Source organism: Chaetomium globosum, genomic scaffold (genome assembly GCF_000143365.1).
Source record: "Chaetomium globosum CBS 148.51 scaffold_6 genomic scaffold, whole genome shotgun sequence".
NCBI classification, from domain to species: Eukaryota; Fungi; Ascomycota; class Sordariomycetes; order Sordariales; family Chaetomiaceae; genus Chaetomium; species Chaetomium globosum.
In genome coordinates this window covers 1,515,963-1,531,246 of record NT_165981.1, presented here as the reverse complement: position 1 = coordinate 1,531,246, position 15,284 = coordinate 1,515,963, and the positions used below count along the sequence as shown (strand labels likewise).

The 15,284-nt window shown below is 56.2% G+C and overlaps 5 protein-coding genes across 5 annotated transcripts in view; 3 read left to right on the top strand and 2 right to left on the bottom strand.

Moving 5' to 3' along the window:
- CHGG_08831 (uncharacterized protein) overlaps positions 1 to 813 on the top strand; it is a gene marked incomplete at both ends in the record, with an annotated part of 2,047 nt that extends 1,234 nt beyond the window's left edge. The window contains one exon of the mRNA XM_001226757.1: positions 130 to 813. Within this exon, the coding sequence (XP_001226758.1) occupies positions 130 to 813 (684 nt within the window). The remainder of the gene's footprint in view (positions 1 to 129) is intronic.
- A 966-nt stretch (positions 814 to 1,779) lies between these two features.
- Positions 1,780 to 3,174, top strand: CHGG_08830 (uncharacterized protein; the record flags this gene model as incomplete). The annotated part of the gene is made up of 5 exons (XM_001226756.1): positions 1,780 to 1,827; positions 2,013 to 2,232; positions 2,522 to 2,606; positions 2,660 to 2,923; positions 3,078 to 3,174. 5 exons carry the CDS (start codon positions 1,780 to 1,782, stop codon positions 3,172 to 3,174), a joined length of 714 nt encoding a protein of 237 aa, XP_001226757.1.
- A 718-nt stretch (positions 3,175 to 3,892) lies between these two features.
- Positions 3,893 to 6,627, bottom strand: CHGG_08829 (uncharacterized protein; the record flags this gene model as incomplete). Its single annotated transcript, XM_001226755.1, has 5 exons — positions 3,893 to 4,009; positions 4,183 to 4,367; positions 4,421 to 4,710; positions 4,818 to 5,477; positions 5,567 to 6,627. 5 exons carry the CDS (start codon positions 6,625 to 6,627, stop codon positions 3,893 to 3,895), a joined length of 2,313 nt encoding a protein of 770 aa, XP_001226756.1.
- A 1,262-nt stretch (positions 6,628 to 7,889) lies between these two features.
- CHGG_08828 (uncharacterized protein) lies at positions 7,890 to 12,259 on the bottom strand (the record flags this gene model as incomplete). Its single annotated transcript, XM_001226754.1, has 6 exons — positions 7,890 to 8,753; positions 9,147 to 10,738; positions 10,853 to 11,075; positions 11,166 to 11,213; positions 11,271 to 11,838; positions 11,913 to 12,259. 6 exons carry the CDS (start codon positions 12,257 to 12,259, stop codon positions 7,890 to 7,892), a joined length of 3,642 nt encoding a protein of 1,213 aa, XP_001226755.1.
- Positions 12,260 to 12,632: 373 nt separating this feature from the next.
- CHGG_08827 (uncharacterized protein) lies at positions 12,633 to 14,251 on the top strand (the record flags this gene model as incomplete). Its single annotated transcript, XM_001226753.1, has 3 exons — positions 12,633 to 12,706; positions 12,829 to 13,111; positions 13,211 to 14,251. 3 exons carry the CDS (start codon positions 12,633 to 12,635, stop codon positions 14,249 to 14,251), a joined length of 1,398 nt encoding a protein of 465 aa, XP_001226754.1.
- Between the last annotated feature and the right edge of the window lie 1,033 nt (positions 14,252 to 15,284).

Sequence of the window (15,284 nt, the reverse complement as noted above, 5' to 3'; positions counted from 1 at the left end):
GACTATTCTAGGGTAACGTGGTCATCGTGCAAAAGGCTCTCGGCCAGCATAATATTGACGAATTGCTAAAGCTCAGCGATACCTACAAGAAGAGTTTGTCTTCTTTTCTGAAACCCACACACCTCTCAGCTAACACCGCTAGGTGAACTCGAACTCGTCACGGCTCGCTCGAGCGCAGGCGACATTATCGAGGAACGCATCGAACGGCGAACCGAGATCTACGAGTCCAGCCCTGCTCCGCCGCCGCCTATGGCCGCCCAAGTCATCCATGGCGGCTCGGGTCCCCTCATCGTCGATGCCCACCCTCCGCACCACCACCACCACCCGCCCGTCGACGTCGTCAAAACCACCGTCGTCCGCGACGTCTCGCCCGCCCGCTACACGACGTCCTCCTACGACACGTACGACACCACCTCCTCCTACGACACCTACACCAGCAGCGCCCCCACCATCGTGCTCGACTCCCGCTCGCGCGAGGTATCAGGCCACGTGCCCGTCGGACCCGTCGCGCTGGCTGGCGACCGCCACCACCGCCACCACCGCCACGAGTCGGACGACCTGCGGTCCGAGATCCGGCACCTGGAGAAGGAGCTGGCGCGGCGCGAAAGCCGCAGCCGCCACCGGCACAGCCATAGTCGTCACCGCAGCATGAGCCGCGGCGACTTGGTGCGGGCCGAGCGCCTCGGCACCGGCGAGCTCGTCCTCTACGAGGAGGAGATCGAGCCAGATCCCAGGAACCCACCCGTGCTGGGTCCCCGCCTCGAGAGAGATAAGCGAGGTAGGATGTCTATTAGTGTGCCGAGGTATCGGTAGTTGTTGTCGTTGTTGTTGTTGTTTTGGTGATGGTGGGTTTGGTTTGTCTGTCTGTCCGTGTTATGTATGTGTTTGTTTCATGTGGTTTCTGTATTTTCTCACTTGTGTGCGTGTTTGGCTTCTGGCTTTGGCCATCTACCCCGACTTGATAATTGGCAGTTTCCTTGTTTGTTTCTTTTCTTTTCCTTGTGGGTATGGTTATGTCCTGGCTATATCACCGGGTGTGTAAACGCGGTTTGCTGATTTCTTCGTGTTGATAGGTCCTCCCCCGAAGTTGATGAGAGCCATGCTGGCTACTTTGACATGAGAGGGACATGTTGGGGTCCGAAGAGCACTTCCGGGGGTATTGGATGGCGGTGGAACATTGGGATGCTGGGTATAAACGCATGACGTTGGATGAGGTCTGGTGTTTGGCAAAGAGTGGGTGTGACATGGCAACGATGAGTGATGACGTGATGATGTCTTTCTTTGGTCTGTTCATAAATAGATACACGATGTAAATGTGGATATGAGGTGGCTTCTGTGTGTCTCGGTCATGACCCCGATAGTAGCAAACAATACTTAGCGTGACCCCCTTTTGATTCCGGTCTCGGGCAGATGATTGCGTCGCTGACGGTCGCTTAACCAATGCAGACGCGGCAGGCGTTGGTTCCGGGCCGGTCTCACAGGACTTCCGAAAAGGATCAAAGGAGCAATTCTCGGCTGAGCCCCGGAACCAAATTGATTGATAATCACTGTTGGCTTCACGATTCGAGAGTCGGAGATAACCCAGCCCCACCGTTACGGACTTAGACGTGGTGGTGTATGTACATGACATCAGGGGTTCAACATCGATTGATGAGAGATACATGTACAAATACTGCATTCACCATGTCTTGTCGTTCTTGGCCGTCCTCATTCATTCTTTCACATTCGCACCTTGACTAGCAACTCTCACTTACTACCGCCAACGACCACACCTCCAAGATGCTTCTCGCCAAAACTATCGTCGCCACAGGCGCATCCTCCGGGATGGTACGTGATGAGCACCCTACAACACCTTCATCGTCCCCAGCCCTCACCCTCCATCCCCATGCCCCCATCTCCCCCAACCCATCCCATCAACCCCCCATCACACCTCCATCCCCTTCTCTCCCAACCCCCCAAAGCAAGAAACCGCCCTCCCCATACCCAACCCCCAATAACTCCCCCCAAAACAGGGCTTCGAACTCCTCAAACACCTCCTGACCGCCAACCCCTCCCCGACCGCCCAGCCCTACCGCATCATCATGGGCGCGCGCGACGTGCCCCGCACCCTTGCCGCCTTCGACACGCTGCACTACGACACGGCCCGCCACAGCGTGACGGTCCTCCCGCTCGAGCTGTTTGACCTGGCGGGGACGCGGGAGTTTGCGAGGGAGTCTCTGAAGAGGCTGGCTGGTGATGGGGGGGTTAAAATGGGGAGGGGGGGAGGGTGGATTATTTGTTGTTGAATGCCGCGTTGGGGGAGCCGAATCGGAGGGAGAAGGCCGGGCCGTGGGGGTGGGGGGAGGGGGCGGTGGTTAATCATTTGTGTGAGTTCTTTTTTTTTTTTCCCCCTTCTTCGTTGGTTGCTTGTTTGTTTTGTTTGGTTGGAGCCGGGGGAAATGGGGGGAGGGAGGGTTGGCGGGGTTGGCTGGGGTTGGGGGGGTTCAAGTGTGATGAGTTGTGCTAACGGGTGCGGTTGTAGCGCAACATTACCTGCTGCATCTGTTCCGCGACAAGCTGGTCGAGTCCAAGTCGAGGGTGATCATCGTCTCGTCCGGGGCGGTGAGGTTCGTGGGTCAGACAGGCATGTTTCAGTTCTAGTATCCGACGTGAGTGTGAGCTTGACACTAACGATGACGGCAGAATCGCTAGAGAAGGACCTCCGGGCGGACACGGTCATTGACCTGTACACGACGTACTGCCAGACCAAGTTTATCCAGCTGGTCAGCGCACACTGGTGGCGGCGGGAGTTGGCAGGCAAAGCCACCGTCGTGGCTGTCTCGCCGGGCTTCATCCCCGGGACGAACCTTGTCAAGAAGTCGGGGCTGTTCAGTGAGGATATGCCCGGCGCCCAGTCGATTGCTGAAGGTAGGTACTTGGAACTGTGTGTGTTAGGACAGATGGCTGACGAGCGTAGGTGCACAAAGCATCCTCCGCGCCTTCACGCGCGACGACTTCCCCGCGGACCCGGAGCAGATCCTCCTCACCAGCTGGGGCCAGTGGTGGCCTAAGGAAGTCTACGGGCTGACGCTGGACAGGGCGCTTCAGGAAAAGTGGTCTCCGAGCAAGGAGGCCATCGAGAAGGAGGCCGGGTTGTCCGACTGGGCCGAAGCGCCAATTCCTCAAGCCATCTAGATGCTACGCCTCATTACCGTTGGCGCAGAGACGTGGGAAGTCACGACGAAGACGACTAGAGTTGGCCTTCGCGGGAGGGGAGATGTCCATTGGATCACCTAAGAGCTTGATAAGAGCCGACAGAGGTTAGCAGTGCTGAGTGGGCAGGACCTGAGACGCGAGCGGGTAGAGTAGCGGCCTCGCCAACCTGAAACCCGCTCACGGCCGGTGTCCCTGCAGGTTGGAGCAGGTTCGCGTACCTTGCCTAGGCGACGATGGCTATGTTTGATATCTTATGGAGAAACCCGTTTCCCGCCTCCGTCTCAGACGTAAAACGCCAGCTTCGATGACTGGGAAGAAACGCGAGCTCGTTTAGACGCAGCATATCGTCGTCCTACAAGGAGAAATGCGTCAAAGTTGGCGGCGACAAAACCGTTTGCTATTGTTCTCAAAAGCCGGTATAGTCTCCCGTCTCACGGACGGGATCGTTAGAATGTTGGTCAAGGAGATCATCCCACGGCAACGGCCCTCGTAATACGCTCCATGTCAGCGCAGATGGCCCGGCATTCCAAGTGTATGTACATACGAAGTAAATGGCGACGAAACATTTTCGACAATTCGGATGCCCAGCAAGGTCCAATTTCCTTTCCTTTTTTTTTTCTTTTTCTTTTCGTTGCTGTCTTTTATTTCTTGCTCCTCACAACCAGCAGATCGCCCACGGACCCTCGCAGATGAGTTATCACGAACCTCCGCAATTTTGCCCAGACGCGTTGAACCAACGCGCAACAGATGAGCCCGCCTTATAGCATGACGACCACGTTCGGATTTCCTTGCAAGGCATGAGGCCGGTTCCATTCTATTATGTCCGTTGCAGGAGCTTACACACAGGGCTACCAGCTCAACCTCTCTTGGAGCACCATCCGTGGGACAGCCACATTTGTCGATCCCGACGGCCGCCATCGGCACGTCTTGCGCCTGCGCGTGCACCGCACCCCGTTCGACACAATTGTCCGTTGGATCACCAGCTACCTCCCTTCCCCAATACGCGCCGGCATCCGCGCCCTCCTCCCCGGCCCATTCCTCCCTCCAACCATCATCGTCAAGCAGCTCACGCCCACCTGGGATGCCGAGTTCGACGCCGAGCAGCGGATTTACCAAAAGCTCGCCCCCATCCAGAGCCGCGTCATTCCCACCTTCTACGGCGAAGGGCGCGTCTGCAACAATGATGGCACAGGCACCCAGGCCCTGCTACCGACGTGGGCGACACATCCCTGCACTCGGCTGCGGCCGGGGCGCTGAGCAAGACGGCGCTGAAGGCGCGGCTCAAGCCGGCCGTGCGGGCGCTGCTCGAGCTGGGCGTGGAGCCGGCCGACCAGAACCCGCGCAACTACCACTTGGTCGAGGATCGGGTCATGCTGCTCGACTTTGAGGACGCGGGCGAGGTGGATCCGGCAGAGGTGGACGAGCTCGCCGAGGCGGTGGCGGATGGGGCCGCGCATTGGACCACTTTCTACCACCAGCACAATAGTGGCGACAATTGGGTTATGACAAGCACGGCTGGCCCCGTAGGGTATTCATTAACATTAAATCGCGTTCTAATGACAAATAAATAGGTCACCACCACTCTATCTGGACCAAACAAGCTCTCCCTGGGTATCAATCACGCCATCTCCTTGGTATCCCCGCGCCTTTCCGCCTCCCCGGCGACAGGCACCCGAACGGCGGGGGCGTCCTGGGCCAGGGTCTGCTCGTCGTTCAACTTGGGGTTCCTCAGCGCGGCGGCAAAGGCGATCAGCGGCACGCACAGGCAGATGCCCGTGATGGTCAGCAGCCGCTGGGCGTACTTGTACGCCTCGATGACGGCCTGGCGCTCGTCGGTGCCCACGGCGTACTCCAGCGCGAAGTCGAAGGGGTTGGCATAGGCGAAGGTAGGCAGGGTGGCGTTGTCGAACTGGGCAAGGCGCTGGCTCAGCTGGCCGGGCAGGACCTGGGTCCAGATGGCGCCCGACACGGCGCCGCCGAACGCTGAGCCCAAGTTGTAGGTGGCCAAGTACAGGCCGGTCATGACGGCGAGGTGCTCGTGCTTGAGCGCGGCCTGCAGCGACGCCTGTGCCGGGTAGGGGAACATGCCGCCGGCGAGGCCGAGGACGACCTGGGCGCCGATGACACCGGCCCGGCTGGACGTGTCGGTATCGCCACGGTAGCGGATCAGCAGGCCGAAGGCGACCATGAAGAGGCAGGTGCCGGCGACGATGAAGACTTTGAGCCGGCGAACCTTGTAGACGACGAGGCCGAGGATGCAGCCCGAGACGACGCTGAAGAAGCTGTAGAAGGACGACACGCGTGTAGCCGTCATGGTGTCAAAGTCGAAGGCGACCTGAAGGACCGTGAACAGGTAGTCGCCTGCATGTACCACGCCCAATTGAGCAGCATCGCGATGCCGAGGGCGCCCCACACGGCGCGGTCCTTGATCAGGTAGAAGGGCACGAGCGGGTGCGGCGCGCGCAGCTGCCAGAAGACGAACATGGGGATAGTGCAAACGCCGACTATGAGCGGGCCGAGAACCTGCGGGGCCGTCCAGGAGGCCTCGAAGCCGCCGGCAATGGTCATGGGGACGAGGATGAGGGCGAAAACAGCGATGAGGAGGATCACACCGATCACGTCCAGGCGCCAGAAGAGGTCGATGAGGAAAGGGCCCCAGGGCAGGCTCTTGACGGCCTCGCTGTACTTTTCCATGACGCCCTGCTTGCGGGCGCGGCGGCCGACGAGGCTCAGGCTCACGATCAGGGGCATGGCGCACACGGGGTAGATGATGCACCACATGCCGATACCCCAGTGCCAGTCCGTGACGGCAAGGACGGACTGCGATACGTTGCCGCTGACCCAGGTGGTGATAAGGAAAGGCATGGCCGGGACGTAGCTGAAGATGAGACGGGCGCGGGTCGACGTGATGTCGGCGACGATGACCTCGACGAGCAGCATAATCATGGTGTAGCCGATCTGGTAGATGATGGCGCCCGCGGAAAAGGTCGGCACGTTGGTCGCCACCGTCTCGATGATGGTGCCGAGGACGTAGAAGAAAACGGAGAGCATGACAAGCTCGACGCGACCGAAGATATCAGCGATCTTGGCCGAGGTGGGCTGAGCCGCGGCAGCGATGACGGACCGGAGGACGTTAACGGTAGCCAGCAGCGAGTGCTGTTCGAACGAGGCGGTGGCTTTGGGCTGGTAGGCATAGCGAACAGTACCGTCGAGGCCGTAGGCGAAGGCGACGAGGAAGACGCCCAGGAAGATGCAGACGCGGTCCGTGGTGGTCAAGACAGCAGCCAGGGCCTCAGCACGGCGAACACCCGCGGATTTCTCATCGCCGGGGGAGGCCGAGACCGAAGAGGCACGGCCGGGTAAGTCGGAGTGCGCGCTGTCCGCCGTAGCGGTGGCCTCGAAGGGCGGGTTGTCGTCGCCGCTGCGAGCCATGGTCTGGTCTGATCTGTTTGGGGTGTCGATGCAGCACAAGCGCAGACACACAATGACACTCACGGCATCGAACACAAACTCGGTAGTTAGGTAAGTATTTAGCAGAGATCAGCAGTTCCCACAAGCAATATTTATGTTTTTGGGGAAAGTGGAGGGCCCCATGCAACGCCCACGTGGGAGATGTCCCATCCGGGTATATTCGCCCACACAGAATTTTAATTGTCGCATCATTTTCAGGACGAGGGATTCCTTGTGGAAGGGTGCACCAATTGACGTGCGACCACTGCCGGCGGAAATCCCAAGAAGGGGCGGCCGAGTCCGATGTCCGCCACGCCCAGGCCCGAATGCCCCTGCCGCAAGCCAATAGATCTAATCAGATCCATCTGATAAGGAGTTCTTTTCCAAAACGGGCCGAATCAGCAGGGGAGTTGGGGTTTCTTCCATCACCGAGGCTACCCCTCACGAAAATCCAGCATAAGAGCACACAAAAAGATCTGATAACTCAAGTTGTTGGAACCAGCTCCCAAGATGGTGAATTTTGTTTCTTGGAAGGCGCCTGACAGCCGGGGCCGACAGCGGGGCAGTGGGTCATCGTTTTTTTTTCTGTCTGCATGTTCCATTGCATCCATCCTCCATTCCATGTTTCGCCGGCGGAATACGACAGCCGCCGAGCGAGTCACAGCGCTAGTCTTCGGTTGTGCATCCTCCCACAGTTCCACTGCAGTCGGCCCACCCGGGCTCACTGTGGTGCAGACCGAGGCCCGCTCGCTAATATTGTCGGGCCCGCAGCTCTGGTCCGACTTCTTTTTGACGTTGTTGCCGCCTGAGATCCTCGCTCTACCCGGAAATCGCGTACCTCTGATACCGATTTTACCTTGATTGAGCTTGGGTAATTCCAAATCTCCGCCTTGTAACCTGCCCTATTTATACTTGTAAGTGGACAGAACGGTGACTGCGCAGTGTAGCCATGCCAGGTGTCCAGGTATGCACCCCTCTAAGTTACAAGTGTAGTGCACATGTGGCGATGTGCAACCGGGCCCTCAGTCTCAAAAGACAACATATCGGAATTGAAGATCCGGCACCGTTCCTTGGCTCCATCGCGTTCTTGAAACCCGCGTGCTCGGACAGCCCAACACCGCCGAGAGCATAAACAACTCCCGACGGTCCTCCTCAATATCTCAATATCCAATCTCATTAGCCTAGTTAGTCATAGCTCTGGAATTGACCTCAAACCCTGTGTATGCAACGCCACCAGCAGAATATCAGCAGATAATTCGGTCCTTCTTGCCGCTCCTTCCCAACCGAATCATTTTCCTCAGTCGATTCCTCCAGCTCGACTTCTTTCGCTTTGTCTCGTCGAGACTCGGTCCCAATGCATGTTGTGGCGCTTCCCCGAATTGCGCCCCTAGGACCCCATATTCTCGCAAGTCCGCGAGGCCAGGCATTTCCGACAAACGCGCCGTGAGAAACTCAACATCATATCCCTCTCCCTTAAATTCCTCCAATAGGTTATTCACTTCGCTTAGGGTCAGTTTTTGTTCTCCCTGATTGCAGGTCCCACCGTGACGGAGCAAGAGGTTGCACGTGTCATATCTCCGCTTCAAGCCCCAATCCCTAGGCTGGGGGCCGTAAATAGTATCGGGCTGGATGACCCAATCCAGTGGTGTATGTTGTTGGCCGTCAACCGTGCTTGGTTCCGCGCCGTGGCGAATCAGGTCGCCGACAAGTTGAGGAGGCGCGAGGTGTAATCCGAGATGGAACCCACGATATCTAATGTCGGAACAGCGAAAGCGTTCCATCGGGTTTGCGCCATAATCGAGAGCCAGGCGGATGATCCTGTGCAGGCTTTCGTCGGGGATGAAGTCCGGGATATCCGGTAACTTTCCAAACCATGTCTCTTCCATGAGCCGGGGAAAGAATCGGCGTTCTTTCACTGGCGTGTAGCCATTCTTAAGCAGCAATTCGATTGTGGTCAGATTCCCGGCGTCGTAGAACCCCAGTGGCGGGGCAAAGACGACAGAGCTGAGGAGAGGGTAGGGGATCGAGTTCCAAGTGATTTCCATGGGGGGTGGTATTTTTGGTATCACCAGCCTCTCCAACTCCCCTGGCTTGCTCTCGATCCAATCCTGTAGGCAAAGGCTCAAGTCGCACGAAGCGACAAGGAACACAAACTCGCGGTCATGACCCTGACACCTGGAACTGCCCGCCTGTGTGTCCTCGCCATCATGCTCATGGTTTAGTAGTGGCATGCTGTATAGGAAGTCAAAATGACTTCGCCCTGTGGTCAACTCCGATTGCTTCGCGTGGTAGTTCAGGTATCCCACTGCTTCTTTGTCTTTCTTGGCCAAATCGCCCAGCAAGGCTCTTGCAACCGGTATCACTGATCCTGCCGAAAACCGATTATTAAGCATCGAGATGGTCGAATGTTTGTTGTTTATAGCCCATTGTGTTTTAGTGCACCAGTACTTCAGGTGGAAAGAATGGCCATTCTCGCTAATGATATAGGTTAAGTCACCAACCACGACCTCCTTAAAAGAAAGCCTCATGGCAAACTCGAGGACAGTTTGGTGCATGAGCTGGGGCCGATAGACGATCTCGTTTTTTGTTTCTTTGCTGGGGCCGTGTTTCTTGATCTCAACCAGCCCTCCTCCCCATGAGTAAATGTCGCTGTTCAGCCGCTCCAGGTAGCTTTCGGTCCCAGGGGGCGGGGCCCGACGAGAACTAGCTTCGAGTACACCTCTAGCCTCTTCGTAGGTACGGCATTCGGAGACGAGAACAGCATCTTTGATCTGAACCGTACTGAGAGGAGGGCCATTGTGGCGGATGAGTAATTCGAGAAGGGCATATGTTTGTCTCCGGCTGGATTTGCTGATTCGTTCGATGATCAGCTCATAAAACTCGAAGAGGTCAGCTGGCAGTGTGAGAAGCTTCTCTTTTAGCGCGTCTGCCGGAATCTGGCCCGGATACGACGAAGCTTGTTCGATCAGAACATTCAGGGCAAGCTTGACCCACAGGAACAACCCGTTGGCTTTGGCGATAACAACAGGAAGAACCTGGGCAAGAGAATGGCCGGAAATACTAGAGTTTCCCCCTTTTCCTGCCGCATACCTCTCGATGTCGGATTTTGTGTGGTCCTGCACAGAAAAGTTGGGGTATCCAGAAAAGTGCTCCTTGAGTTGTTTCCAAGGCCGACTTGAGAACAAGATTTTTACCCGCGTCATGGAGTTGGTTACTGGAGGGCGGACGAGGTCTTTGAAGAAGCGACTGATGAGATCAAGGTTGCCGTCAAACTCGTCTAAAGCATCAAAGAAGAGGACGAGATCCGTTTGTGCGACTTGCTGCTCTAATAGGCGGCGAAGAAGCCTTTCGAGCCTTGATATAGACCAGTGCCCAGCCTCGGAGGTGTCAGAAACCATTGCTGTCAAGAGCATGGTTACCGGGGTGGTGGTGTGTTGTTCAAAGTCTGCGGCAAGCGATTCAATCGGGTCTACGGATTGTTGCAGCACTTGTTGCAGCTCTTGTTCGATCTGCTTCAGCTCGAATTTCAGTCCTTGCTCTTGCTGCTCGAGCTGGCGCAAGCAACGTTCCGATTCGGGATCCCGATTTTCCAGTTGCCTGATGCACTGCCTCAGTTTATAGATTTTTTTGACGGTACCCGATAGTTTGTCTTTGCATGATTTCCGATTTAATGCAATCCGTTTTTGTTGTTTTTTGATGGACTCGTACTTTTCCCAGGTAGGCCTGTGCCGGCTCTGATAGGCAATACGGTGCGGACTGAGAATTTGGGCTATGAGGCTCCTCAGGACGCCTTCGAAAGACTTCTGTATCGCGGTTCCGCGGTAATGAAAGAAGAAGGCCGCTGTCACTTCGAGGGAACCTGTTCGCCAATTGTGAAGGAGCTCCCAGGTTTCCTTGTTGTGGAAAATGTACTTCATCAATGTTGACTTTCCAGAGCCCGGTTTGCCATGGATCCAAAATAGGTCTGATCCCGTTTGCAGCCAACGAGAGAACTCATCAAGCTCAAAGACCCATTGAAAAGTATCCTTAAATGGCTCGTCAATTTGGTCGAGACGAAAGTCCAGTTCGGGGGAGTGCAATGAGTTGTGCAAATCTGTCGAAAAAAATATTAGCGGGAACCGGGCGGTGTATCATTCCAAGTTTCTCCATTCTGTTTTAGAAGCAAACGTGACTGGAAAATGTCTAGGTAAAAGTGACTTGGACGTACCGTCGAGACCATTGATCAGCTTGCCCAACATCCTAAGTGTTTCTTCACAGGGTAGATCTGGAGGCGCAATATTTTGGGAGTTATCATCCACGGCCGCCTCGCTTTCCGGCAGTCCTACAGAAATGCCGGCATTCATGTCGGAATATTGGAGCAGGTTTCTGGGCGAACAAATTTCTTTGATTGAGGTTATCATCGTTCCGATGGTGGCGTCGCCCCTAGAGAACTTGACCATGTTGGAATGATTTTGATTAATTGGGATTGTCGCCGATTTGTTATTGCGAGAGTGCCGACATGTCGCCGAATCCCGACTCACCAAGACCTCGGATGGACCGTTACGAGACCAGGAGCCGTCTTCAAGTTGCTACGACAAGTTAGCGCAAGAGAACTGACAGGAATCCCCTCAAGTATAGGTACTTACAACAGTAGTTGGGGTCCGCTCGGTCTCGTACGCCCACATGATTCGAGCTTTTTGAAGGAAGGCTAGACTTTCAAATCGTTCGTTTAGCCGTACTAGGTAGTTGCTATCACCATCACGGGACAGATCTTGAACCAACGGCTCGGTCGGTTGCCCTTCTACCATAGCCAGGAGATGTGATTGCTCCATGCCCAAGCTAGGAACACCAAACATAATGGCGCCCAAAACATTGTCCAGGATGGCGGCGACAGATTTCTCTCGATCTGCAATTTGGACGATAGCCTCCTTGAGCACTAGACCCCCAAGGCTATGTGCGAGAAAAATTGTAGGCTTAGAAGATGGCGAGCCCCATCCTGCGGCCTTGAGTTGGAGGATCAGTGTTTGCGCTATGTCGCTGATGGACTGGAACGAATTGCTCCCCACGAGCTTGGAGTCATAACCGTAGATTACAGTTCGAATACCAGGGACGGATTTTGGGATAGCATCTCTGATCCACATGAAAGTCTTGTCGGGACCATGGGGTTGCCAGGACCCGAAAGGATGACTTGCTAGACCAGAAATGGCGATGCAACTAGAGACTCGGACAGGTCAGAGCCGTGACAGAGCGACAGTCGGGAAGGAGACTAGAAGCGGGTTTTCACTCACTCTGCGCGATGTTTCGCCGGCTCAACGTCTCCAAGCACCGTCATCCCCCGGAAATGGGTGTCAAGAAGGAGGACATCATTATGGGAGCCCTCAGGGATAAGGACCTCCCATTCGTCGCCGTTGGGGGCTTTGGTGATACACGACGGCACGCTTGTCAGCTGGAGGGTTGCGACCTTGGATGGTGGTATTCCGTATGTGTCCGACGTCTTAGCGAGTGAGAAGATGGTAATGTCTTTGACTGGTATTGCCAACGCGCCGCTGAGAAGCTGGGCAGCCTCGGCGGGGTCGGAGATGCCATTTGGGATGTTGCGTAGGCGGAAGACCGGGCGACTCCAGTCTTTGGTCATTTTGTTGCAGTTTCAGCGAAGCGCCAGTCAACGCCGGGTTTGAGAGCATCACGCCAGTACACAGAGACCGTTCGGGATCCTGGGTTTGAGCCTTTGGTGGGGATTTGGGATTCTCATTCCCTCAAGCAAGCACCCCAGCCGCACTTGATGCCTGATTGATGCTGGCGCTTTGCTGGGAATCATGATTGGCCAAATCTGCCAGCGAGGTCTTGCGATTTTTCACTGGTTGCTTTTCCCCCAAGCCTCCTGCCACAAGCCACAAAGTTTCCGATTTCTCCGGCCCCCTGATAAGGTAGTGAAGCCTGCAAACCAACAAATATTCGGGAATGGATGGTGCTATTAACTTGGGTACTCTGACTACCTACATTTTACCATGACTTCAAATTCCAGACGCGCCCGGCAACACGTATCCTGCGGAACGACAAAGCATCTTATTCTGCAACATCGGTTCGCTCTGTTGACTCGGCCTTGGCGAGATACCTTATGTATTGACTGCAAATTTCGCCAGCAATATACGGCCTCAACAGTGACTGATACCCTAGAACTAACTAGCACTTAATTAACACTAGAGGGGTCCCCCAAGGCTCACCCCTTTCCCCCGTTCTCTTCATCCTCTACATTTCCTCATTATACAAGCAGCTAAAAGACGAGCACCCTCACCTGGCTATAGCAGGGTTTGCGGATGACACCAACCTTCTAGTATTTGGTCGAAACCCCGAAGCCAATGTCCGGCAACTAGAGGCGGCGTGGGAAACGTGTATACGATGGGCGGACAGTCGGGGGATGAAGTTCGCCCCGGAAAAGAGCGAACTCATCCATTTCAACAAAGGGCGACGGCAGTGGACCGAACAGGTAAACCTTGCCAACCCAGGGGGAGGCACTAGCCCCGTTAAACCAGAAGAGTCTGCCAGGTTCCTGGGGGTCTGATTGGACTGGAAACTCAACTGGAAGGCTCACCTGGTGGCGGTGGAGAAGAAGCTGAGGACCCAGAGCTATGCCCTGTCGAGGATCGTGGCAAAGACATGGGGAATGGGGCTAGCCAAAGCGCGAGAAGTGTACACAAAGTGCATCCGGTCGGCGCTGGCCTATGGCGCATCATCGTTTCACATCCCCACGGATGTGGGAGGCGAGCCGGTAAAGAAAGGCATCACTAAGGCCCTCGGGAAGGCCCAGAACAAGAGCTTGCGGATTGTGGCGGGAGCCTTTAAGTCTACCCCCATCCGTAACCTCGAGACAGAGACATGGGTACCATCATTGGACTTGTACCTAAACAAACGGCTTGCAGATTTCGAAAACCGACTCCAACGACCCGATCTAGACGACGGTCGAGGCGGCAAGAAGACGGCGGCGAGCGTTGTCCTCACCGCCTGCCGCAAGATACAGCAGAGACTTAGCTCGAGGAGGGGCAACAGGGGCCGACCGCGAACCTTGGGACCTCAAGGGCCTACGGCGGTGGAGAGAGCCGCGGGCACGGTCATGCGCTGGACGGGGGGAACCGTTGATACGAACAGGGTAGTAGAAGAGGCTTGGAAAGCGAGGTGGTTAGAGGAACGGGACGGCAGGGTAATCACCAGGCCGGCGGACGACTTTGACCATCAGCAGGAGACGCTATTCCGGAACGAAACCCTAAGGAGGCACGACGGTCTCAGCAAGGCGAAGAGCTCACTGCTGATTCAAATCCGGACGGGAGCAATAGGCTTACGGGACTTCTTGTTTACGCGGGGAGTCCCGGAGGTTCTGACTCCTGCCTGCGAGTGTGGCGAGGGACGAGAGACTGCCGAACACCTGGTAGTGTGGTGTTTGGCCCCACCGTTGACTCGAAGATGGGAGAGAACTGGAATTCGGACACGACGGGACTTTTACTCTGTTCTACACGGCATCAATCCCACGACTGCACGGCTTGCGAGGGGGATCCTCGACTGGCTGATGGACTGGGGGAAGCTGCCGATATACAGCTTAGCCAGGAGGCTCGAGCTGGAAGCGGCGGCCTGAAGCGCCCCCGTTCGGAGGCCAGGAGGCGTCCTCTCTTTGTACTTGCAGGCTCACACACGTGTACTTTCCTTGATTGTTGGTATGAGTTTTTCACCCGGCCCGGGAGGGCACGGTTTTCCTGTATACTAAATAGCTGAGGGTCCGGCACGCCCTAGGGCATAGCGGAGTATGAATAATAATAATTAACACTAGATGAATCGAGAAGCAAGATCCATTTCCCCTCTTACTGGGCCGACTATCCCTTCGCCATCATGAACGGTATCGGTACCCGATTCATCCCAAAACGATTGATGCAAGACAAGCGTCCCCCTCCTCATGGCCAGAATGCAGAAATGCAAGATAGAACAGAACAAACACAGCCTGAGATATTCCGGCCTCGCCCATCGCTCACACCATAAACCCATAAACCTCGGTAAAGCTCTCCGGCTCCTCACCCTCATACCCCCTCGCTGCCCTCCTCGCCGCCTCCTTCACCACCGCCCTCATCCCCTCTCGAAAGCAAAGAAGAGGAGGACCTAGAGTTTCTGGTGGACCCCGAGCAGGACCAGAGCCGTGTGACGGGAGACGTGGTCGTGCTAGGCACCCGTCGCGAAGTGGAAGCCGGCGACCGGCTAGAGACAACCCTCGCCAAGATCGCTTTCTCCTCCGGCCTGGCCCGCAGCACCAAGCTCGCCGTGCTTGAGAGCTCACTCACCCGCTACCTCGAGAGCACGCGGCACATCCCCTGAGCAGCTCTCACAAGGCCCTGCACACGCCCCCTAACACGCGGCATGATCCTGCAAAAAGCCGGCGAGCCTGCTCAACCTGCGCAGCCAGCTGAACCACTACAACCGACCTAACCGATGCGCTGCCGGACATTTTCTGGGACACCGAGGAGAAGCTGGGAGACGTACTACGCCCAGATCGGCAAGGCACTCGACGTCGGCGTGCGCATCCAGACGCTCAACGACAAGATGACCCTACCGCTCAGGAGGTGGTCCGTGTCGCCCAGGGCGTGCTCTCAACTCAGCGAGAAGATGTCGAAGCGAGGCCC